General features: G+C 42.6%; 1 protein-coding gene across 1 annotated transcript in view; it reads left to right on the top strand.

Annotated features, from left to right (window-relative positions):
* The first annotated feature begins 10,009 nt into the window (after positions 1-10,009).
* LOC125104222 (serotransferrin-like) overlaps positions 10,010-24,542 on the top strand; it is a 62,423-nt gene continuing 47,890 nt past the window's right edge. The window contains 8 exon segments of the mRNA XM_047736719.1: positions 10,010-10,151; positions 12,094-12,266; positions 18,965-19,073; positions 19,818-19,994; positions 20,691-20,838; positions 21,643-21,698; positions 22,236-22,417; positions 23,206-23,383. Of these exon segments, the coding sequence (XP_047592675.1) occupies positions 10,109-10,151; positions 12,094-12,266; positions 18,965-19,073; positions 19,818-19,994; positions 20,691-20,838; positions 21,643-21,698; positions 22,236-22,417; positions 23,206-23,383 (1,066 nt within the window). The 5' untranslated portion in view covers positions 10,010-10,108.

The raw sequence follows: 24,542 nt of genomic DNA, 5'->3' as shown, positions 1-24,542 counted from the left end.
GAGCAGGGAGCCTGATGTGGGGCTCGATCCCAGGACTCTGGATCATGACCTGAGCCAAAGGCAGACACTTAATGCACTGAGTCACCCAGGCGCCCCTAAATTTATTTTTAAAAAGATTTGTTTATTTATTTGCAAGAAAGAGAGTGAGGGGAGGGGCAGAGAGAGAGGGAGAGAGACTCCTTAAGCAGACTCCCTATGGAGCATACAGTCTGATGCAGGGTTCAATCCCAAGACCTCAAGATCATGACCTGAGCTGAAGTCCAGAGTCAGTCTCCCAGGTGCTCCAGAAATAGTTCTATAATAATAGTTGGAGATGTCAATACCACACTCTCAATAATGGACAGAACAACCAGGCAGAAAATAAGTGTGGAAATAGAGGACTTGAACACCTTATTAAACCAAAGGGACATATACAGAACACTCTACCCAATAACAACAGAATACAATTTTTTCTCAACTGTGCATGGGATATTTTCCAGGGCAGACCATATGTTAAGCCATACACTAGGTCTCAAAGATTTTAAAAGATAGATATGATACCAGGATTCTTCTGCGACTGCAATAGGATGAAGTCACAAACGAATATCAAAAAGAAAACTGGAAAATTCACAAATCTGTGGAAGTTAAACAATACATTGTTGAACAATCAATGGATCAAAGAAAAAAATCACAAGTGAAATTGGAAAATATTTAGGTATGAATGAAATGAAAACATAACACAATGCGGGACACAGCAAAAGCGGTCCTAAGGGGGAAATTTATAGCTATAAACACATTTAAAAAGATGAAAAGATCTCAAATCAACAGCCTAGTTTCACAACTTAAGGAACTAGAAAAAAGAACAGCAAACTAACCTCAGTTGGTAAAAGGAAGGAAATACCAAAGACTATGGTAGAAATGAATGAAATAGAGAATAGAATAGAAAAACTAGAGAAAATCAATGAACCCTAAAGTTGTTCTTTGAAAAGATCCACAAAATTGCAAACCTTTAGCTTGGCTGACTGAGTAAAACAGAAAGAAGTCTCAAATTACTAAAATCAGAAATGAAAGGAGGAACATTACTGATTTTAAGAAATAAAAATGATTATGAGATTATTATGAATAATACTATGTGAACAAATTGGATAATCTAGATGAGACGGACAAATTCCAAGAAACACAAAACCTATCAAGACTATATCATGGGGTGTCTGGGTGGCTCAGTTGGTTGAGCGACTGCCTTCGACCCAAGTCATTATCCTGAAGTCCTGGGATCGAGTCCCACATCAGGTTCCCAACTCCATGGGGAGTCTGCTTCTCCCTCTGAACATCTCCTCTCTCATGCTCTCTCTCGCTCTCTCTCCCTCAAATAAATACATAAAATCTTTTTGTAAAAAAAAAAATTATTTCATGAATGGGGTGCCTGGGTGGCTCGAGGGTTAAGCCACTGCCTTTGGCTCATGTCATGATCTCAGGGTCCTGGGATCAAGCCCTGCATTGTGCTCTCTGCTCAGCAGAGAGCCTGCTTTCTCCCCCCGCCCCCACTCTGCCTGCCTCTCTGCCTGCTTGTGATCTCTCTCTCTGTCAAATAAATAAATAAATAAAATATTTTTTAAAAATACTATATCATGAAGAAATAGAACACCAGAATAGATATTTATTTAGTAAGGAGTATCAGTATTTAAAAATCTCCCACCATCAAAAAGCCCTGGATCTGATGTCTTGACTGGTGAATCCTACCATACATTTAAAGAACCAACACCAATCCTTCTTAAAGTTTTCCAAAAAATTTAAAAGGAAAGAACACTTTCTAACTTATTCTGAGGCTTATTATATGATATCATACTTATTCTATGATATAAAGCCAGACAAGGACACTGCAGGAAAAGAAAACTAGAGACCAATATCCCTGTGAATATTGATTAATAAATCCTCAACAAAATACTAGCAAACTGAATTCAGCAGCATATTATACACCATGACCAAGTGGGATTTATTTCTGGAATGCAAAGATGGTTCTACATATGAAAACCAATTACTGTAATACACATTAACAAAATGGCAGAAAGCCCCCACATGATCATCTAAATTGACACAGAAAAAGCATTTGATAAAATCCAACATTTTGTCTTTCATGACAAAAAAATCATTCAACAAACTAGGAGTGGAAGGGAACTACCTCAATACAGTAAAAGCCATATATGAAAAACCCAAAGCAGAAATCATATTCAATGGTGAGAAACTGAAAGCTTTTCCCCTACAATTAGGAACAAGGCATTCTTTCTTCATGGAATAGAAGACTTAATATTGTTGTGATGTAAATACTACCCCAAACATTTTACAGATTAAATGTTACCAAAATCCCAACTTTTTTTTTCATAAATAGAAAAAAATCTTAAAATTCAGATGGAATCTCAAATGATCCTGAATAGTTAAAATCTCTTGACAGAACAAAGGTGGAGTACTCAGACTTCCTGGTTTCAAGACTTACCATACGTTACAGATAGCAAGGTATGGTACTGGCATGAAGACAGATGCATAGACCAATGGAATAGAATAGAGAGCCCAGAAATAAACCTTGCATATATGGTTAAATTATTTTCCACAAGGGGGCTAAGGACATTAAAAAAAAGATAGTCTTTTCAATAAACTGGACTGGGAAAACCAGATATGAAGACATAAGAGAATGACGTTGGATTCTCACTCAATATCATATACAAAAATTGACTAAAAACTATTTAAAGACCTAAACTTAAGGCCTAAAAGTAGAAAAAAAAAAACCTTAGAAGAAAACATAGGGCAGAAGCTTTATGATATTGGATTTGGCAATGATTTCTTTGATATGACATCAAGACACAGGCAACAAAAGCAAAAATAGACAAATTGAACTTAATGAGAATTAAAACTTTTGAGCAACAAAGAACACTATGAGCAGATTGAAAGGCAAACCACCGAATGCAAAAATATATTTGCATATCAGGTAACTGATAAGAGGTTAATATCCAAAATATATAGAGAACTCCTAAAACTCAACAACAGAAGAACAAATAACCAATTCAAAAGTGGGCAAAGGACTTGAATAGACTTTCCTGAAAAGAAATTATACAAATGGTCAATAGGCATATGAAAAGATGCTCAATATCACTAATCATTAGGGAAATGTAAATCAAATCTATAATGAGATACTATCTCATACCCACTGGGAAGGCTACTATTTAAAAACAACAACAACAACCTGGAAAGTAATAAATGTTGGCAAGGGTGTGGAGAAATTAGAATCTTGTGTACCATTTGTGGGAGTGTAAAATGGTACAGCTACTATAGAAAACACTAGGGAAATTCCTCAAAAAATTAAACATAGAATTATCATATCCTCAGTGGTGTTGGGAAACTGGACAGCAACTTGGAAAAGAATGAAATGAGTGCTTTCTTACACCATACACAAAAATAAATTCCAAATGGATTAAAGACCTAAATGTGAGACTTGAAACCATAAAAATCGTAGAAGAGAACACAGGTAGTAACTACTTTGACATCAGCCATAGCAACTTCTTTCTAGATATGTCTTCTGAGGCAAGGGAAACAAGCAAAAATAACCTATTGGGGCTACATCAAAATAAAAACTTCTGCACAGAAAAGGAAACAATCAAAAAACTAAAAGGCAACTTGCAGAATGGAAGAAGATATTTGCAAATGACATATCTGATAAAGAGTTAGTATCCAAAATACATAAAGAACTTATAAAACTCAACACCCGAAAAACAAATAATCTAGTTTAAAAATGGGCAGAAGACATGAATAGACATCTCTCCAAAGAAGTCAACCCAGATGGCCGACAGATACATGAAAAGATGCTCAACATCACTCATCACCAGTGAAATACGAATCAAAACTGCAATGAGGGGCGCCTGGGTGGCTCAGTGGGTTAAAGCCTCTGCCTTTGGCCCAGGTCATGATCCCAGGGTCCTGGGATGGAGCCCCACATTGGGTTCTCTGCTCAGTGGGGAGCCTGCTTTCTCCTCTCTCTCTGCCTACCTCTGCCTACTTGTGATCTCTGTCTGTCAAATAAATAAATAAAATCTTAAAAAAAATCTTTCTTAAAAAAAAAACTGCAATGAGATATGCTCTCACACCTGTCAGAATGGCTAAAATAAAAAACAAGAAACAACAGGTGTTGGTGAGGATGTGGAGAAAGGGGAACCTCCTCGCACTGTTGGTAGGAGTGTAAACTGCTGCAACCACTGTGGAAAACAGTATGGAGGCTCCTCAAAAATTTAAAAATAAAACTACCCTATGATCCAGCAATTGCACTACTAGGTATTGACCCAAAGAATACAAAAATACTGATAATTCAAAGGGATACAACACTCTGATGTTTATAGCACATTATCTACAATAGCCAAAGTATGGAAACAGCCCAAGTGTCCATTGACTGATCAATAGATAAGGAAGGTGTGGTGTATATATACAATGGAATATTACTCAACCATTAAAAAGAATGAAATCTTGTCATTTGCAACAGCATGGTTGAAGCTAGAGAGTATAATGCTTAGCGAAATAAGTCAGTCAGAAAAAGACAAATACTGTGTGATCTCACTCATATGTGGAATTTAAGAAATAAAACAAATGAGCAAAGGGCGGGGGGAGAGAGAGAGGCAAACCAAGCAACAGACTCTTAACTACAGAGAACAAACTGAGGGTTACGAGAATGGAGGTGGGTGGAAGGATGGGTGAAATAGGTGATGGGGATTAAAAGAGTGTACTTGTGTTGAGCATCAGATGTTGCATGGAAGGGCTGAATCCCTGTATTGTACACCTGAAACTAATATTACACTGTATATTGACTAGCTGAAGTTTAAATAAAAACTTAAAAAGAAGAATTACTACATGATCCAGAAATTCCACTTCTGACTATATACTCAAAAGAACTGAAAGCAAGGTCTTGAAGTGATATTTACACACCCATGTTTATAGACGTATTATTTGCAACAGCTAAAATGTGGAAGCAACCCAAGTGTTCACTGATAGATGAATAAATAAATAAATATGGTAAATACATAGAATGGAACATTATTCAGCCTTAAAAAAGAAGGAAATTATTGACATATGTTACAACATGTATGAATTGTGGACATTACGGTAAATAAACTAATCACAAAAGACAAATGTATGATTCCACTTAAATGAGGCACTTAGAGTGGTCAAAATCATAGAGCCAGAAAATAATAGGGTGGTTACCAGGGGCTTGGGGTAGAGAGAAATGAGGAATTTTTGTTTACTGGATATAGAGTTCCAGTTTTTCAAGAAAAAAGAAGTTCTGGAAATGGATAGTCACAGTCACAAAGCAACATGAATGAACTGCACACTTAAAAATGGTTAATATGATAAATTTTATGTAATATGTATTTTACCACAATAAAAAATTGAAAAAAAAATGATAGTAAAGGATTATAACCCACTGAGAAAGATGGGAACCCTGAGTCCATGCTGATAAAAACAAATAAAAGGAAATAAATAAATAACTGGAGAACAGGAAGCACTTGTTTACTTTAGAATGTCAATTGATAAAAGCACAAAGAATGATATAAGCAGAAAAATCGCTATTTGGCAATCAATATAGTAATAATTGATCGAGGCAAGAGATCTCAATGAATGCTGAAACTAGGCAGTGCCTGTCTGAGGAGGAATAAAATATTAAATAGTGTCAACATATCTTCCCACAAACTACTCATTAATTAAGAGGAAAATAAATTTACAGTGTAGAAATCTGTCAGACACCACCTTAACCAAGCAAAGTTAACAGAATTGATAATGATACAAGTCACTTTCATGTTCCTTCTAATGCAAACCTGAGAAGAAAGTGAGTTTTATTTTTTTCTCTTCAATTCTTTTACATATTATATTTTTTTGTACATGACTGGATTGGCAAGGTCCACAAGTAAAATGTTGAATAGAAATGATAAGAGTAAAACTTTTTCTTGATCTCAAAGGGGAAGCTTACATTCACCATTCTACCACTGAGTATGAAGATTTCATATATATAAAGAGAACATTTCTTTAAAGTATTTATATATATCACACACACACACACACACACACACACACACACACACACATACACACACAATTGGATTAAACATGTTTCCCAGGATGAATCTGCCAAGAGGTTTTAAAAAGAATGGTTGCTGAATTTTAGCAAATGCTATTCCTGTACTGACTGATATGGTTATATAATTTTCCTCCTTTATTCTGTTAATGTGACCAATTACACTGATTGATTTTTCAAAAGATAACTTGCATTCCTGGAATAAATCCGACTTGCTAATGATTCAGTATCCTTTTTAGATATTGCTGGGTTCAATTTGCTAACATTTTGCTTGGAATTTTTACATCCATGTTCATAAAAGTTACTTTCTTTTTATATTTCATATTTATATATTTATATTTTTATATCATGTCCTTGATGGTTTTTGCTTTCAAACTATACTTACCGGCCTCAAAAATTAGTCAGGGAGTGCTCCTTTTTTTTCTATTACCTAGGAAAGTATGTGTAAGATTGTTATAATTCTTTTTAAACGTTTGGTAGAATTCATTAGTGAAGCTGTCTAGCCCTGGACTATTTGTGAAAAGGATATTTTTGTGGACTCCTCTGGGAAAAGAATGGGAGCCTGAGAATCTTCCCTTGTCCAGGGACTTCTGAAGGATTGGACTGAGACAGAGAGAGCTGGTGGTGTGTGGCATTTCAACCGCCTGACATTTTTCTAGAAGGACAGTGCCCTTGGTCTCACCTCTCTCATCACACTCTCCTTGAGCAGTGGTCTGTGGGATAGTGGGTCTATGAGCATCAGTTCTCAGGCTACTGATCGCACCTTACCAAAAATCCAGACTCAGGTTTTTCAGAGGAGAAGCCTTGGTGTTAGGCAGAAAGCAATGAGGGGGAAGGCGGAGAGGGACTGGTTCAATCAGACAGAAGTTCTTTGTTTGCTCTGCTTCTTTGTAAATGAGGCAACATTTGGAAACAACAAATATTGGTTCAGAGAGCCAATGCATTCCTGCCCATCCCTTTAGGTCAGCAACCCACCCCTCACCCCCTGCACGTACACACAAGTTCAGCTCTTTCTACAAGAGACCCAATCCCACTGAAATTTAAGAGTTTTATTCAGTTTATGGTGGAAGATTTGGGTCATGACTTGGCTTGGTTTATAACTGGAAGCTCTCTTCATTCCCCCCAGCCCCTCTTATCTCCTTCCTTCCCTTCCTCCCTTCATTGCTCCCTTCTATTTCTGGATAAAGCAAGAGAAAATGAATATCCAGAAGTAAGCTGTGGTCTAGAGATTTGAGTTCGGGTCCTAGAGCTCTGTGAAGGAGGAGCTGTCATTTTAGTATAGAGTCCACATCTGAAAAATGAGGAACTGACCTCATCTCTCCAGGTAATTGGTCAAGATCACAAAGATCTTGCCCCAGAACAGTGCTTGGAACATGGAAGGACAGAAAATGTGATACTTTCCTTCCATCTGAGCATAATAAATTGGTGCATACCTGAGGTTCTGCCATTGGAGCACTCAGGCCACTCCCAGAGGGACAAGCCCCTCTGCACACTGAAATGTGGGGTGGTGTGTCTGTGAAGAAATGGCAGGGCTGAGAGGACCCTGTCTGTCCCTTTCAATGTGAGCCTAGATGAGTCCTTTGGTCTCTGTATGTCCCTGTTTCCTGCGAGAGGCACTGTCGCTGGTGGATGGGTACATGCACTCTGGAACCAGACCGCTTGATTATGCATCTGACTCACTAGTTGATTTTGGACAAGGTATTAACCCCTCACGGCCTCAGTTTCCTCACCTCATCTTTAATGCAGAGTCTCTTACACTGACCAGAAGGTGCTCCCTCTAAGGGCCTCAAGCTTGGCTGTGGGTCTGACCCTGGAGGAACTGCCTCAGGAAAGGCTCACTACCCCTCTGGTATAAGAGTAAGAGCCCTAGGGTCCCAGGGGCGAGAATCAAGGTCTCTCTGTCTTCCATGCCCTCCACAGAGCTTCCCTGAATTTGTGGCTTATTCAACATTGGGCAACTCTCCTTCCTGCTTCTGAGCAGACACTACAAGCTCAGTGCACAGCCTCAGGAGGCATCAGCTCCATAGGAGGCTTCTCCCAGCCAGGACTTCTCCTCATTTTCTCCTCCCATCTTCATCTCTGTACCTTAAGGTCTCCCACAGGAAGAAAGGTCACCCCCTAATACACTTGCTGCAGGGGGAAGAAGGAATATGCCCTTTCTGCCATGATTTTGGGTTTTCCATGGCTTACGCAGGAGGGTCCATGAGGGGCAGGGACAGAGGGAGGGCAACCAGCAGCTTCTCTTCCTCAGTGGTGAGGCAGCCTGGCTAGGCTTGTCTTCTGTCCCTAATGCTTTCTAAAGTGGGGTGTGGGTAACCCTCGTATATGAGACAATCTACTGAGGTGTGGGAGAATATAGCCTAACTTCCAGTTGTATTTATTCTTAATGCAAAAGATTTACAAATGGACATTCATTACTATTTTGTATGAGGATTGGCACTGTCTCCCACTGGTCTGTAGGCCAGACAGACACAGGTCTTGTAGAGCCTCTGAAGCCTGAGGGAAGATGAGGAACACCTCAAAAGGGCAGGGGTGAGAAAGAGGGTGCTGGATGGTTGTGACTCTCTGACCTGTCCTTTGCTTTTGGCTTTTGTGGTTCCCTATTTTGTGGTGTTTGTGTGCCCAGGAAATTGGATGTACAGGTGATGTGATGTGGTTTAACTCACCAAACTTCATAAAATGCACAAGTGCCTTAAAAAGATTTCTGCAAAGAAACTAGAATTAGAAGATGATTCTGGTAACACAAACACAAGTGAACAAAAACAAAATGACGATACTGACATCTTCTAGGCCTGGTATAGATTAATTAGTGTAGCTAGAGCCCCAAACCACAATCAACCTGATCAGACTGGATAAGTAACTTTTCGAGAAACCTAAAATTATCTTGAGGACTTTCTGGAGTATTGACTTATATCTACTATCAGGACCCTTGCCCTTTCCCTAAGTGTATTATTTTGCCTTGAGATATTATTCAATGTATACAAGGCAGAATAAACAAAGGAACATTTAAAAAAGAATGTTTTATCTTTGTTTTATTGTTTCATAAATTTCTATTCCTCATATGGTTGAAATGTACACAATATATTAGTTTAAAAAATACACACACAGAATGTACAAGCTCACTATGTTTCCTGATAAGGATGGGCAATCAAAGTCAATTGGAAATCACTTAGCTGGAGGGAGTCAGGGATGACCCAGGCATTGAGACCAGGCTACATCCTCCTCTGGGCCCCTTGCTTTGGGCTGGTGTGTCGTTTTGTTCTGAGTCTCTAGACTTTGTCACGTTCCTGAGTAGCTTCTTGTGGGAGACAGTTTGTCTCCCCTGTGACTCTGTCCCTAGGCCGAGGTGTCTGTCAGGCTGCGTGGAGGGAAGGAAGGTGTTCAGTCCAGGAGTTTTAGATCAGTGGGGCATATAAGGGCAGAACAATGTCTCAGTTAAGAGGGCCTTTGAGAGCCCAGGAGCAGTGTTTCTGGGGACACCTGGGAAGAAGTGAAGGGTTGAGGCCAGCTTTATCTTCTCTGACATCCTCTCTAAAGAAGGTCTTTGCTTGTTATTCCGCGTCTCTAGTCTGGATCTAGGGTAGTTCCTTCCCTCTTTTATCCGTGGAATGAATGTCTAAGACTGGTGCAGGACCAGCTCTAGTAGCATCCTGAGATTTGGGAGCAGAACCACCCTCCCCAACACGCCCCCCGCCCCCCAAGCCCCGCTGTGGCCCTGCTCCTGGCACAGAGAGAGCGCACATTAACAAAGGGTTCATTTTTCCTTAATTCCCTTACAATCAGCATTTTTGTGCTGGATTCCATCCGTGGGTCTCTCCGGAGCTCAGGAAATGAGGTGATCGGCCTGGGGAAGGAATGAAGGGGGAGGGATGAGGGGTGATTGGGCAAGCGGGCTGCACAAACACAGGAGGTCAAAGATTCTGCTTGGCCCGCTGGGCCGGACATAAAGGGGCACTGGACGCGGGGAGGCGGCGCAGAAGCCCACAGGTCTGTGCTCCCGGCTCCTAGCCACAGACCAGGAAGATGAGGCTTGCTGTCCGCACCCTGCTGGCCTGCGCGGTCCTGGGTGAGTGCCGGCTCGGGGAAGGCTCCCAGAGTCGCCAGCTCCGTAGCTTTTTGCACCCTCCACTGGGCCACACAGGCTCCTGGATTCCATCCACGCTTGGGCTGGAAGCCTAGAGAACTTCCTTCGCTCTTCCCCGCCGCATCCCTGCATCTGGTTGAGAACTGCCTTAGGTTCAGTTCTGCGCCTGCGCACAGCTGCTTGTCCTGCTAGTGCTTCTGACCCTTTTCGTGCCCTCCATGCTTCCTTGCTTCCTCTCCATGCTCTCCTTCTTGTTGTCCAGTAAATCCCGTAGTATTAGAATGCAATAAGAGCACTTCCATCATGGTTTATCAGATTCCGTCTATGAGGTCTCCTGAGTCGTGTCTGAACTGCTAAGAATGGCACTCAAGGCCTCCTAAATTTGACTGCGCCCCCACCCTTGGCGGTCTGATGGCCCATGGGTGCCCTTGGCACTGAAGATGTCCGGCTAAGAAGCAGGGCCATTGAGGGATTCAAAGCATATTTGAATCCAGGCTTCTTGTGTCCTCACCAGTGAGAAGGCTGGGCCGGGGAGGGTCGGGTGAGGGTAAACGAGGCCGTGGGTCCAGGCACCAGTGGAGTGGAGTCTGCTGCACACATCCGTGCTGTGGGGTCTGTAATTGGAAGCCCTCTGCTACACGCATCACCTCCTGAGATTGTTTGGCGTCCTCTGTTCTTTAACTTCTGCCTCTCCTGGTGCATTCGTTATACCTTTGGAGCTTTGTGTTTCGTTATTTGTCTCTCCTGGAAAAGTTTACCCTTGGGAGTTGGCCGTGCATTACTTGCCTTTGGCCCTGGTCCCCTCCCACCCTCAAAGCACCTCACAGGGCTGTGCAAGGTAAATGCAGGACTCAGGACAAACTCTGCTCATGAGACCTCAGGAAGGGCACTTTGGGGAGTGGGGGTGGGAGTGGGGGTGTCTGCCACTGAATCCTGATGCCTCCCATGACTTCTCATGGGCAGAGGTGGGATAAAGGGTGGCTGGGGCAGTAATTTCCCAGTGGCTCCTCCTTATGCAACCTGGAGAAGTGTTGCCCTCTCCGCTTCCTGCTTTGCGCTTTGTGGATATTCATCAGCTTCCCTGAGTCAGCCCTGTGCTCTTCTCCACAGAACGTGGAGATGACATAGGTCTTTGGGAGCAGTGCAACCACATGATTTTAATAGCTGCAGACATGGCTGGCTTTAGTTTCTCCTAATGGCAGCCCAAAAGACTGATGAAAATTGAGGGAGGGGTCACTGGAAACAGAAAGAGCCACTGAATATGTGGAGTTCTGCTTATTCCTGGAACAGAGGATGATAGACGAGATTCAAAGGCAAATTCATTATTTCATCAGTCATTTACCCCTACCTACTGGCCAAGCAGATAGAAAATAACTCAGAATGTCATCTTCTTTTCTTCCCTGGGCAGAGACCAAAGGCTGGAGACCTGGTTTCTAGGCCAGTCTTGGCCACTAACAGGCTGGATGACCTTAGGTAAAGCATCACTCTCTAAGGCCAGTTCCATCATCTTTAAAAGATGGCAATTCCTACCTTGCTAGCTTCCCCAAGTTGTCATATCGAGCCAATGCCTTCAAGTGGCTGAAAATGCTCTGTCACACTGATGATGCTTATGTCCCAGGGCAGTCTCATGATGGTGAGATAAGGAGGCAGGGAAAACAGAGAAAAGCAGATTATTGTGGTCTCCAGTAAAGAGCTGATGGTCAAGCCAGCATCCCTCTGGCTAGCATAGGGTGGTAAGCAGGTGACTAGGGGGCCATTAGGGTTCCATTCTCTTGTCCCCAGCCTCAGAAGGCAATGGAATCTGTGCTCTGTGGTGTAATAGGAGGAATAGGAGGAGGACAGGTTGGGAGAGATGGAGACTTCAAGAGCCTTCGGGACTGCTCTGTCTTTCCCACTAACACAACCTCTGACCTCTTTCTCCTAGGGCTGTGTCTGGCTGTCTCCCCTGAGAAAACTGTGAGATGGTGCACGGTCTCAAATCATGAGGCCAGTAAGTGTTCCAGTTTCATGGAAAATATGAAAACTGTCCTTGAAAATGGTCCTTTTGTCAGCTGTGTGAAGAAAACCTCCTACCTTGAGTGCATCAAGGCCATTTGGGTAAGTCACTGTTGCCTAAAAGAGAGTGGAATAAAATCCAAACCTTCTCTTCTGACATTTTGGAACAACTCTACTCAGGTGGGAGGCTGGTGTGTGGGACAGTCAACCCCCAGTGCTAATAAAGGCACTTCAGAAAGGGAAATTGGAGTAGATATCTTTAAAGAGTCTTAAAACAAAATCCAACACACTCTGAAAAGGGGACTATTTTGAGGCACCAAGTTCTCTGAATTCAGGAAAAAAAACAAGAATGTTTACTATCAAAATTACCATATGACATTGTTTTGGAAGTTGTGGTACATCACGGGAACTAGATGAATGATGCTCATGGAGAAGAGGAACACAGTGCCAACGGCAGATGGTTGCTGATCTCTTTGTTTTTCAGATTTTCCAAAAACACATCACTCCTTCATTGTTGTCCCTGCACATCTGAATGGGGGTCAGACCCTGTGCTGAGCAATGGGGCTGCAGTGGTGAATTTAAACACAAATGGCCCTTATTCTTGACAAGATAACATTTAGTGGGGAGAGAAGAAAAATATGCAAACAAATAAATTGTAAATTTCAAAGTGTGTGATGTACGATGAAGGGAAAGAGTACAATGCTCTGGAAGAGACTTTCAGAAGAAACTTACTTTGGCCTGCATGTCAGGCACAACCTCCTTGACAGGGAAGCAATGAAACTAGGACCCCAAGGATGAGCATGGGTACGCCTGCTGGGTGCCACAGGTAGAACACGTCAGGCAGTGAAGAACCGTTTGTGCAAACGGCCCAAGATAGCAGAGCGGGAGTTTCTGAAGTTGCTGTAGGGAAATCAGGGAGAAGGAGTAGAGCAAGCAGGAGACTGGAAGGAGTAATGAGGGGGGAAAGGTAGACTCAGCCAGACGGAGCATGATCGACTGAAGGAATCAGTGATTTGGTCAAAACAACTGGCCTGTGTGTGTTTTTTAGTTGGATCTGTTATGATCATGCTTTAAATTATCACCCTTGAATTGTGACATTTGTTTAGCTCTAGTCCATGCATGCCCCTTTCCATTTTTAAATTGCTGATAATATAAAATGATACTATCCATGAACCTAACACAGGTTCTCAAAACTTCATCAGTACCAATCGCTTACTTCTAGGGCTGCAGTGTGGCAGCACTGGATTCTATGGGAATGACAACCACATAGTGTGGTGTAACCCACTGGCCCTACTTACAGTTACCGATGTCTTTCTCCATCCATTCTCAATCTTACAACTTTCTTGCCTTGTATTTTAGTTTTAAGATGTATATGGGTATGTGTGAATGACTATATGGTTTTGATTCGTAAAAAGTTTCATAAACATGGCATTACTATATGTTGTCTTCTCCTTGTTTTTCCCTCCTTGATATTATGCTAAGATTCACCCACATTGTTGAATATAGCTATTGTTCATTCATTTTCAGAGCCCACAATAGTCCATTATGTTAGTATAACACAATGTATTTTTTCTTTTCTGGTCATTAGGCATTTGGGTTCTTTCCAGCCTTTTGTTATTCTAATCAGGGCTTGACAAAATTTTTTTAAAAGATTTTATTTATTTATTTGACAGAGAGAGAGAGATCACTAGTAGGCAGAGAGGCAGGCAGGGAGAGAGGGGGAAGCAGGCTACCCGCTGAGCAGAGAGCCCTACACGGGGCTCGATCCCGGGACCCTGAGATCATGACCTGAGCCGAAGGCAGAGACTTAATGCACTGAGCCACCCAGGCGCCCCGACAAATATTTTTAACACATCTCCTAGGACACAAGTATTAATAGTTTCTCTTGAATATATATATGTAGGAGCAGACTTGTTGTGCCATGGGATAGGTATTTGTCTTCTAAGACAATGCCAAATATGTTTGATTTTTTAAAAAATAATAATGAATTAACATATAGTGTATTATTAGTTTCAGAGGTAGAGTTCAGTGATTCATCACTTGCATATAACACCCAGTGCTCATTACATCACGTGCCCTCCTTAATACCCATCACCCAGTTACCCCATCTTCTACTCTCCTCCCCTCCAGCAGCCCTCAGTTTGTTTCCTATAGTTAGGAGTCTCTTATGGTTTGTCTTCCTCTCTGATTCGTACGATTTTATTCTTCTTCCCCTTTCTTTATGATCCTGTATTGTTTCTTAACTTCCACATATGAGTGAAATCATGTGACAATGGTCTTTCTCTGATTGACTTATTTTGTTTAGCTAATACCCTCTAGTTCCATCCACGTCTTTGCAAATGGCAAGATTTCATTTTTATGCCTGGGTAATATTCCATTGTATGTATACACACCACATCTTTATCTATTCATCTGTTGAAGGACATCTCGGCTCTTTCCATATTTTGGCTATTGTGGACATTTCTGCTATAAACATTGGGGTGCAGGTACCCCTTTGGATCACTATGTTTGTATCCTTTGGGTAAATAACATACCTAGTAGCACTATTGCTGGGCCATAGGGTAGCCCTAGTGTTAGGTTTTTGAGGAAACTCCATACTGTTTTCCAGAGTGGCTGTACAGCTTGCATTCCCACCAGCAGTGTTTGACTTTTAAGCCAATTCAATATAGTTTTTTTTTTTTTTTTGTATTTACCTATGTAGCTGGTTATGTTCATTTCTTTTAAAAAATTTTTAAATTTAAATTCAATCTAATTGACATACACTGGATTATTAGTTTTAGGGGTAGAATTTAGTGACTCTTCAGTTGCATATAACACCCAGTGCTCATTACATCAAGTGTCCTCTTTAATGCCCATCACCCAGTTACCCTATCCTCCACCTATCTCCCCTCCAGCAACACTTAGTTTGTTCCCTATAGTTAAGAGTCTCTTATGGTTTGCCTCCCTCTCTGTTTTCCTCTTATTTTTTCCTTCCCTTCCCCTATGTTCATCTGTTTTGTTTCTTAAATTCCACATATGAGTGATGTAATATGGTATTTGTCTTTCTCTGATTGGTCTATTATGCTTAGCATAATGCCCTCTAGTTCCAACTATGTCATGGCAAATGGCAAGATTTCATTCTTTCTGATGGCTGAGTATAATTCCATTGTGTGTGTGTGTGTGTGTGTGTGTGTGTGTGTGTGTGTGTGTGTCGATGGACATCCAGGCTCTTTCCTCCTTTTTTTTTTGGAGTGTAGTTGACAGTTAATGTGATTATTTCAATTTCTACTCCTACCACCAGCATATGAGTGAAAAATCCATATCATTCTTGGTGAATTTGGTATTTTATCATTATGAAATTATCTGGCAGTGCTTTTTGACTAAACTCTATTTTTCTATTAACATACTACATCAACTCTCTTTGCTTAGTAGTCTTCTTCTGTGATTTCTTTCATTCCTTCATTTTCAGTTTTCTGTTGCTCCTGCTTCAGGTGCATCTTTTGAGAACTGTTTATTGCTGGATTTTATTAATACAATCTGACAATTAGATTTATTTACTTTATGTGAAAACTCATTTATTTTATTATTATTACTGGTAAATTTGGACATAATTCTGCCATATTACTTTTTTATTTTAGTCCAGCCTTCCCTTGTTTTCTGATTTTTCCTCTTCTGATTTTTAAAAATTGAGTTTGCACAGTGTGTGTTCATTTGCATTGTTTTCCCTTTATTCCACTTTCCCACCTACTGGTAATGAATTTAAACACTTTATTTATATTCCTTTTGAGTTCCTTAAATTTTTACTACATACTTTTAGCTTACCAATGTATTACAGTAAAATAATCCTGGCCCTCCTTCTCAAACAATAAAATGACCCTGGGAAATGGTCGCTCAGACTTCCCTCTTCCCTGTTTAAATATTACCATTTAATATTTTATGTCTATCTTTTTAAAACCCACAATGTAAATACTTCACGTATTTGTAGACACTATATAAAAATATATATGGGGGGGCTTGTAGGTCTATGTCTATGTGTGTGTGTACACACACCCAAAAATTTAAAAAGAGTGACGGAATATTTAGATTTATCTGTATTTTTGCCATTTAGTCTGTTTCCCATCCCTTCTCATTTTTCAGACCATCCTTCTGGGATATGTTTCCTTCTTGATATATAAATTTTGGGGGGATTCTTTAGAGCCAATATCTTGGTGTTAAACTCTCTCAGTAGTTTGCTTTCCTCTACAAATGCTTTAATCTCACGAATGGTAGTTTTGCTGAATGTATAATTCTAGCTTGACATTTTTACCCTGTTTTAAAATATTATTCCACTGTCTCCTGACTTCCATTGTAGTTGTGGAGAAGAGTGGTATTATCCTGTTATTGCTTCAGTCATCTCTGACTGATTTTGAGGTTTCATTTTCTTGGTCTGTAATGTTCTATAGATTCACTATGATTAATTTGCAGTTGTGAAAATCTTGGTACCTCTCCTGCTTAGTGTATATTGGGTCTGTGGAATTATGCTTTTCATCGATTCTGAAAAATTTACAGCCCTTATCTTTTTAAATATGTTTGTTTCAGTCTCTTTTTAAAAAAAATTCTAGGATTTCAAGATGACACATGTTGGGTCTTCTTTAATCTAACCTTTTAATCCTTCTTCCACAACTTCCATCATCTATACCTCTTTTTGGCAGGATCTAGAGTACATTTTTCAGATAGAGCTTCCACTTCACTAATTCTTAATTTTAACATGTCTAATCAACTTATTGCCCATTCATCACTTTTTTTTTTTTAGATTTTATTTATTTGACAGTGAGAGAGAGATCACAAGTAGGCAGAGAAGCAGGCAGATAGAGAGGGGGAAGCAGGCTCCCCGCTGAGCAGAGAGCCCGATGTGGATCCCAGGACCCTGAGACCATGACCTGAGCTGTAGGCAGAGGCTTAACCCAATGAGCCATCCATGTGCCCCTCCCTTCATCACTTTTTTTTTTTAAAGATTTTATTTATTTATTTGACAGACAGAGATCACAAGTAGGCAGAGAGGCAGGCAGAGAGAGAGGAAGGGAAGCAGGCTTCCTGCTGAGCAGAGAGCCCGATGCGGGACTCGATCCCAGGACCCTGAGATCATGACCTGAGCCGAAGGCAGTGGCTTAACCCACTGAGCCACCCAGGCGCCCCCTTCATCACTTTTTTATTTCAACAGTTATATTTTTTGTTTCTAGATGTACCAGTTCAAATAATTTTTCTTTTTATTTCTAATAATTTCCTTTTCTATGCTTTAACTCTGATTGCAGTCTTCAATTTGTATAGAAAAGTAAATCCCCCACAGGCAGCTCTTCTCAACGCATCAGACAGCTTCAACCTCCCTAGAGTTTTTGTTCCTCTTGACACTCACGCATTGTGGTTTATATTCTTCTGAGTGCAGTTATCTGCACCTGTGGGGGTTATACTTGATCTTAATCCTCCTCCTCCTTGCTGGTTCAGGTTCCCCTTGGAATCCCTGCTGCTCTAGTGGATCCCATGAGTTAGGCCTTGGCTCCTTGGTTCCTTTGCCCCTGAGGCCACAGGGATGCCTGATCAGCATCCTGGTGTCTTGGCCATAAAGCCCCACTCTCACTGCTCCAGGAAAAGTTGTTTGTTTGCTTATTCGTTTTTACTCTGTGGTGTGTGGGGTGGGTAGGGGGAGGCTAGAGGTTGTACTTAACTTTTCTGATACCAAGGAGGACACAAAGATTGCTTCATATTTGGTATTTAGTTGTGGAATACAGCTGTCCTTCACCAATGTGAATGCATCTAATGGCACTGAAATGTATACTTACAAAAGGTTAAACAGTAAATTTTATCTGATGTATATTATAATAAAAACAATACCAACCCTTACAAGTTGCCCCAAGATTAACTAACTAAATATCCAGCAAGTAACTGTAATGGAAGAAATAAATCCAGACAACCTGAATTTAAATCCCAGCTCCATGACTTACTAGCTATGTAGCCTGGGGAAGTAACAAACTTCCCGTGCCTTTGTTTTTCAACTGTAAAATGGAGCTGAGTTGAACAGTGGTGACCTCGACATATCTGAATAGTTCATTAAAAAAACAATGAGCCATAACAGAAATAATAATCAGCATTTTACCCTTAGTTCATAGTATAAGTGAGAGGTAAAGCCCAAAGAAAGTATCAAATCCTTGAACAAGACTGTTGTAGTTATGGGGTCTCAGAACAGGAAGAAAAAGTACTGAGTACTGAATCAGAGTGGACACAGTGTCTTCAAGGCTCCCCTCCCCCATAAGAAGGGCTTCACAAAGTGCTTGAGGAAGACCTCAGCAGAAGGCTCAAGATAAAGAGGTTACCAAAGAAAGCAATGTAGTATGAATATGTAGTATAAATACCGCTCGCAGTATAAATATGTGTAAGAGAATGGTTGCAACTTCCTTCAGTGTCTGTTGTGTTTGCGCATTGTACCCAGTCTAGGGTTGGGAGGGCAGCTTTCCCCCATGAGGTCTGCCAGGAAAAGCTCCTCTAATGTGATCTTGAAAGACCACACATAGGTTTCTGGGCCAAGAACCAGACTCCTTACCAGGGGAAAGAAAAACATAATCCGTTCCTTACTCTATGTGGGAGGAATAGGAAAATGGTGGCCAAATCCCCTTACCAGGGAGGTGAAGTCAACCAAAACCCTTGGTGTGATGTGTAGTTGCGCCAAGGTGAGGGTTCTTCTGGCCCCAGATCCAAGAAGCCCTGCCAGTCACCCTCACTTGCCCGGGTATAGGTAGCCCTTCCTCAGAAGTAAGGACTTCATCAGGGTCTGGTCTGTTATCTTACAGGCAAATGAAGCAGATGCTGTGACACTGGATGCAGGCCTGGTGTTTGAGGCGGGCCTGAATCCCTACAACCTAAAGCCTGTAGTGGCAGAGTTCTATGAGTCAGAAGGGGGTAAGTTCTTCCTGGGGACCCAGGAGAGAGTGTGTGGCTCTTGTTCTCTCCTGGTAGATGCTGAGTGTGTCTTGCCCAGGCAGCTAATGTAGACTAAATACTGATGAGCATTTCCCATTGGGTGTCAGTGGGGAATGAGAGGCCCTATCAGCTGCCAGAGGCACAACTCAAGGCCTCTGGGGCTTTGGGATGGTTGAGGACTGGTGCTCCTGACACTCACCTTCTGGGCTATGAAATGTGCTCCCTGGAGAAACAGAGCAGACCGTGCACAACCTGACCTGAACCACTAGAGTTTAGAGCTACACAGTACATACTTGGAGCCCCAACAGCTTTGCATCTCCTCTGAGAGCAACCAGCTGTCCCTGGGCCTGTGTCAGGGAACAGGAAGTACTTAGAATAAATGTGGTCTCTGTGCTACAACTTCAATTTCCTTGTGGGCCTGGTTGGTATGTGTAAGCAGACACACTGCAGGGCCATGGTAGGCAAAAAGCATTTGGGCCACATGTTTATGTGGCCTTCTTGCCCCTGTGTTTGCTTGGACTATTACTGCAAATGTTCTCCCTGTGGTCCTTTCTTCCCCCTGCAAGTCTAGGCAGGTTTTCCTGATCTCTCTCCCTCTGTGAGCCAACCCAACATAAATGTGCCCTGTGGATTCCCTTTCTTTACTCAGGAACCCAGTAGGGATGAGCAATGTTTCCCTGTGGCCCAGGTTAAGGGTCTTTCATTCACATTGTCTCTTTGCAGATCAAAAAACCCAGTATTATGCTGTGGCTTTGGTGAAGAAGAGCAGTAACTTCAACCTGAATGAGCTCGAAGGCAAGAAGTCCTGCCATACAGGCCTTGGCAGGTCTGCTGGATGGAACATCCCTATGGGCTTACTTTATTGGAAGCTGCCTGAGCCACGTGACTCTCTTCAGAAGGGTAAGTAGGCAAGAGGGTGACTGCTATCAGGCAGGCCTACACAGTCCACACTGGGATCACTCAGACATGATCAGGTGATCGTGTATGAAGAGTCTGGGGGGTGGAGGGAGGAGGTTCACCAGTTTTAAACTGGTCAGTTCTGCCACACCTGCAGCCCTTGGCAGGTGTCAGCTGAGTTTTTTCTCTGAGCTCTTAACACCAAACCAAAGGCTATCCTGAGAAGTGGGGGGAAGGCCATGAAGCCCAACAGAGGGCTTCAGTCAGGGCCAAGTTTGCTGGGCCCTACTGATCACTTTCCTAGGGTTCATTCCTATCTGTGGCTGATCTGCTGGAGCTTTTCTGGTAGCCATCTGTTGGCCATGAACTTGGCTTGCACCTACCTGGGTTTCCCATCTCTCAGATAGGACTTCCAGAGGAGACCTCTCTCTGAGCTGTTCCAGTCTGACAGTGACCTGAGACAGGCCTGGGTCAGTGGCAGGCACAGGTCTGGTTCTTGGGGAGGGTGGTGGGAGGACAAATGTTAATTCGTCCCTTTTGGAAAATCTTGATCTTGATCAGTGAACATATGCAAGGGTGTGCTGAGACTGGGTGTATTCATTTTCCTTTAGTCACTCTCTAAAAACCCTAGACTGGGAGCTATAATTGCTTGTCCCCAGGGTGGCTCATGACCTGTGTTACATGTCTTATGTTGAACAGCGGTGTCCAGTTTCTTCGCGGGCAGCTGTGTTCCCTGTGCAGATCGGACAGCCTTTCCCAAACTATGTCAACTGTGTGCGGGGAAAGGGACAGATAAGTGTGCCTGCTCTAACCATGAACCATACTTCGGATACTCAGGTGCCTTCAAGTGAGTGAGACCAACTGCTGCTCCATGATGGCCAAACTGTCCAATGTCCTCAGGCTGGGAGACCCTACCTGGCCCGTAGCAGAGCCCAGCCTACAAAGAGGCATCCAGAGGCCTCATGCCCTTGCAGTGACTCAGTGATCCAGCTGAGACTCTCCAGGCCAAGCCAGTGCATATACCTTTTATGTGACATTTGACAAGGGAGCCCCTCTCCTGGAGATCTTTTCTACCTCCCCAGAGCCCTGGAACCTGCCCAGTATGTTCTTTTGCTGGACTGGGCAGAGCCTAAGGAAACAGGCACATCCTAGTTTTTGAACCATTCTTCAGTGACTGACCCTCTGCTTTCTATTGTAGCAGGGTCTCCTGTTCAATGCACTCTCTCCAGCCTTCCCTCACTGCCCCTGTGCAGACAGCTCATGTGGCTGATTTTTCTCTCCCTCTTTCCCCTTGGTTATATACTAAAGTTTGATGCCAGCTGAGGGACATTTCCTCTCTCAGGAGACTCTATGTCTTTATTTTCCATTTCAGAAATTTAAAAACTCTTTTCTCTATTAAAATATCTTCATTGACTTTTTTTGCTACTGTGGGGCATGTGATAAGGGATTTCTAGTTCCCATGAGCTCATCCCCTCCTCATCTTCGTGGTATATCAGTGCCCCGTAGTGCTTCCTCAGCTATGGGTTGGCATAGAGGCCTCCATCTATCTCTGTCCTTGTCCCAGGCTGGATGGTGTGACCAGACAGACCCTTAAGCCTGAGGTGAAGGGCCTGCCATGCAGGAATCCTCTTAATGTATTTTTTTCCCACAGGTGTCTGATGGATGATGCTGGGGATGTGGCCTTTGTCAAGCATTCAACAGTGTTCGGTAAGTAACAGGAGAATCTACAAATTCCCTCCAGGCAGTGGGCCCCCCACCCTGTACCCCTTCTCATGGTCAGTGGTCACATATAAGCATACTGTATTCCTCCTTTATCATTGCTTGGGTTTCTACTTGTGCAGAGTTGTGTACCTATGGGGTCTACAACTGGACGCCTGGGGCTCTGTCCATCCTTCAAACTCCTAGACATGGGGACCCTTCTTCCTGGTCAATGTTGCCACAGCAAGGGATTGGGGGCACATCTGGCTGAACTTGGCCTGAAGTTGGTCGGCTGAGATGAGACATGTTGTGGCGTATGGGGCAGTTACCCCTGTACTAGGCATCAGATGCTTTCTTGCCTGTAACTGGCTGTGGGATCTCAAGCAAGTCAGTTCCCTTATGTACTCTGGCCCTCAGTGTTTGCTCTAGGTATCTCAGCTTGCACATGCTATAATTCATTGGGATTGCAAGGGATGAGGAGAGAGACTACACAGCTCATGACTCTGTCCTATCTGTAGTTGGCTCATCCAGGCTTTCTTCCCCCAGAAAACCTGCCAAACGAAGCTGATCGGGATGAGTATAGGCTGCTCTGCCCAGACACCTTGCAGAGGATGACAGTAGATAAATATAAGGACTGCCACCTGGCCCGTGTCCCTTCCCATGCTGTTGTGGCCCGAAGTGTGGGGGGCAAGGAAGACTTGATCTGGGAGCTTCTCAACCAGGCCCAGGTACTGAATTCACTGTCCTCCCTCCTGCTTAATAGTCCCTGCTTGGATTTGGGGCATTTTCCTACATTCCCTTTTGTCACTATGGAATAACTTTTTTTTTTTTTTTAGGACATAGTGGGAACTGTGCCACATTCATCTATTTGCTTAAAAGTGCCCAGTGGGGACTCAGAGTCATACAGAACCTAGTCCTGCATGATTGCCTGTCAGACCCTTACATTTTGGCCTAGTGACATAAAGATGCTCCTTATTGTTTAGTTGTTTCTTTCCATCTTAACCAGGACTTCTAGGCCAAGGGCAAATACTCCCTCCCCCATAAGGCCTTCCATGACCTCTGCAGAAGGAAATGATCTTTTTCCTAATGTCCTCTCAGCCTGACTGAAAGAAAGCCACACACACAGCCAGGTTTATTTCCCTAGGGCAGCAGAATGCCAGCCCTGAGCCAACCTCCTCTCGTCCAGCCCTCCCATCTGTCTATCAAGGGCTGAAGTGGTAACCACACAGTGTCAGCTTCTGAAGGAGACTGCATTTCTTAGACTCAGTGAGCTGTCAGCCCAACCAAGGAGACAGACACAGAAACATATTCTGTGAAATAGGTTGTTGCATGACTGCAAGAAGACTGGGAATGGGGATGGTGCTGGGTGGAAAAAGGAGGTCTGACTGCCCTTTCTCCTGGAATCTTGACAATTTAATGGTTTTAATTTCATTTTCTGGGGTTTTGTTCCCTCGGTCCCCTTTCACAGCCTTTCTTGCTGCTGTAGCCAATCACTATTGTGTTTTACTATACACAGGAACATTATGGCAAAGACAAATCTAAAGCCTTCCAGCTCTTCGGCTCACCTTTGGGGAAGGACCTGCTGTTTAAGGATTCTGCCCAAGGGCTTTTAAGGATTCCCTCTAAAATGGACACCTGGCTGTACCTGGGTTATGACTATGTCACTGCTCTTCGGAATCTAAGGGAAGATGTGCGTAAGTACTGGGAAAGGATCATGTGACATTTTGGAGCCTGGAAACCTGGTGGGGGCAAGGACCAGCAATAGACGCTTTCCAGGTACTGAAAACACACCCTGACATTTATCTGCCCTGCCTTGCTGCCTAGTGTCAGACTGATGCTAAATGGTGTCAGTCATCATGAGATGGGCCTGGACATCACCGGAGGCATTGAAGGAAATTCATACTTAAAATGACTTGGATTGATGCTAGTGTTATTTTCCTTGTGTAAATCAGGGCCGCCCTACCCTCTGTGGAGCCAAGTAGGCTGGCACAAAGTAAGTGAAATAGGATACAATTGCTACAGACTTGCACACCTGCTGCCAGTATGATGACCAATGTGTGCAAAGCTGGCACTCTAGACAGCTTGATCCTGCTCCCGAATTTCCTTGGGTCATTGGATGTTTGCTTGATTATATTCATTCATTCAACAGACATGTATTGATCATGTAGCCATAGACTGTGCGAGGTGCTGGGCATGCAATGGTGAGACAAACATATATTAATTAGATTCTGCTCTCATGGAACTTTCTCACCAGCAGAGAAGACAAACATTCTATGAAGAGTCACTCTATTGAATGACTTATTAAAAATGAGAGATTTGCTCAGAAGAAGGGAAAGCAAACACAATAAAACAAAATATCATGGTCTGATGAGACCATGAAAACAAAGAAAAATAGCTCCTAGAGCTGCGGTAAGGCTTCCGTAAGGCAGTGACTTGAACTGAGCCTGTCAGTCAAATAGATGGCCATTTACTCAGCAGACATTAATTGCAATGACCATAAGGCAGGCATTGCCTTTGAACAATGAGTGTGCCTTAAGCCCTTGCCCTGGCTGAGTTTATGTTCTCCACAGGGAGAAGACAAAAAACAATGAACACATAAGTAAGAACAACCCAGGTGGTTAAGTGCTATTTCAAAAAGAAGAAGAAGAAGAAGGAGAAGAAGAAGAAGAAGAAGAAGAAGAAGAAGAAGAAGAAGAAGAAGAAGAAGAAGAAGAAGAAGAAGAAGAAGAAGAAGAAGAAAAACCAAAACAGCCTGAAGGGATAGAGGGGTTGGGAAGAAAGTTGGCATCTAGGAAGAGATTATTGTTAAGCCATATCTAAATGATAAGAAGCCAAGAAAGAGATTGTTACTGC

This window comes from Lutra lutra, chromosome 1, assembly GCF_902655055.1.
Source record: "Lutra lutra chromosome 1, mLutLut1.2, whole genome shotgun sequence".
NCBI classification, from domain to species: domain Eukaryota; kingdom Metazoa; phylum Chordata; class Mammalia; order Carnivora; family Mustelidae; genus Lutra; species Lutra lutra.
This window is presented reverse-complemented; position numbering and strand designations above follow the sequence as displayed.